We start from the raw sequence: 1,154 nt of genomic DNA on the forward strand, positions 1-1,154 counted from the left end.
GGGAATTATATTTAGTAAGAAGGTATATACATTCCTTTAGATGCACACTTACCTTGTACACTTCTTTCATCATTTCTAGAAGAGGTTTCAGATTGCAGTTATTTTGAGGTGTTTCACCCGAATAAATCATTTGAGCAATGATGGCTGATTTAAGCATCTGGACCAATGTGTTGAGAGAAGACTCTTGCAAAGATGCCCAACACTGCTCTGAGGGATGCAAAATCAGCCATGATAAATATATACTTCTCTGCCCCCCTAAATAATATTCCTTCAGTTTCTACTGGGTTCTTTAATGTGAGAAATAGATATTTTCCATTTCTGATTATAAAACCCATAAAATATGTTTTCTAAGGATATCATCCTGGACAACATTTAATACAGAAAAAATATTTTCCCTGATTAAGTATCATTGGAATTAACAGCTCAAATTCGGGATTCTAAAGAAATATGTTGATAGTTCATATTTATGCTTGATTACTTGTTGATTTCATGATTGTCAAACTGATTGTTCTATAGGTTATTTATAAAGTCTCAGAACATACATAGGTGAATACACATACACATACAATGTCATCAAGGATATTTCCAATCTGTAAAAAATAATATCTATGTCTTCAGACTTCATACACACCTGGTATATACGGATATATTTTTATATAAAATTATATCAATAGCAATATTTTAATATTACTGAGGTTACAGTCTAGATTATTGTACCTTTACAGGATAATTCTCAGAAATAAATCTATCAAACATTACAATATATTATCAAGCTAATGCCATTAAAACAGTGTGACCCAAATGCATGAAAAGCAGATCAATGTAGCACAAGTCCCTAAATGGATCCAGCTGCACATGAGAGTTTAGATATGATAAAGGTGGTATTGCATATTAGTGGCAATGAAACAGATCATTCAATAAATGTCTGGGGACAAGTGGAAACTGATCCAGAAAAGAATTTAATCAAGATAAACTCCATATGGATCAAAGACTTAAACATAAAAATGAAACAATAAAAACTATATTTGGAGCATGGGAATGTTTTTGTTTCTTTGTTTCTGAGTGAGATAGTCTATTTAAAGTATGATCCAAACTCAGAAACCATAAAGGAAAATGCTAATATCGTAGGCTTCATAAACATGTTATCAGGAAAT

General features: G+C 31.5%; 1 protein-coding gene across 1 annotated transcript in view; it reads right to left on the minus strand.

Moving 5' to 3' along the window:
* LOC102766157 (probable E3 ubiquitin-protein ligase HERC6) overlaps nt 1–1,154 on the minus strand; it is a 100,989-nt gene that overhangs the window by 20,835 nt on the left and 79,000 nt on the right. Inside the window, exon 17 of the mRNA XM_015561521.1 lies at nt 53–207. Within this exon, the coding sequence (XP_015417007.1) occupies nt 53–207 (155 nt within the window). The remainder of the gene's footprint in view (nt 1–52; nt 208–1,154) is intronic.

This window comes from Myotis davidii, unplaced genomic scaffold (assembly GCF_000327345.1).
Source record: "Myotis davidii unplaced genomic scaffold, ASM32734v1 scaffold356, whole genome shotgun sequence".
NCBI lineage: Eukaryota > Metazoa > Chordata > Mammalia > Chiroptera > Vespertilionidae > Myotis > Myotis davidii.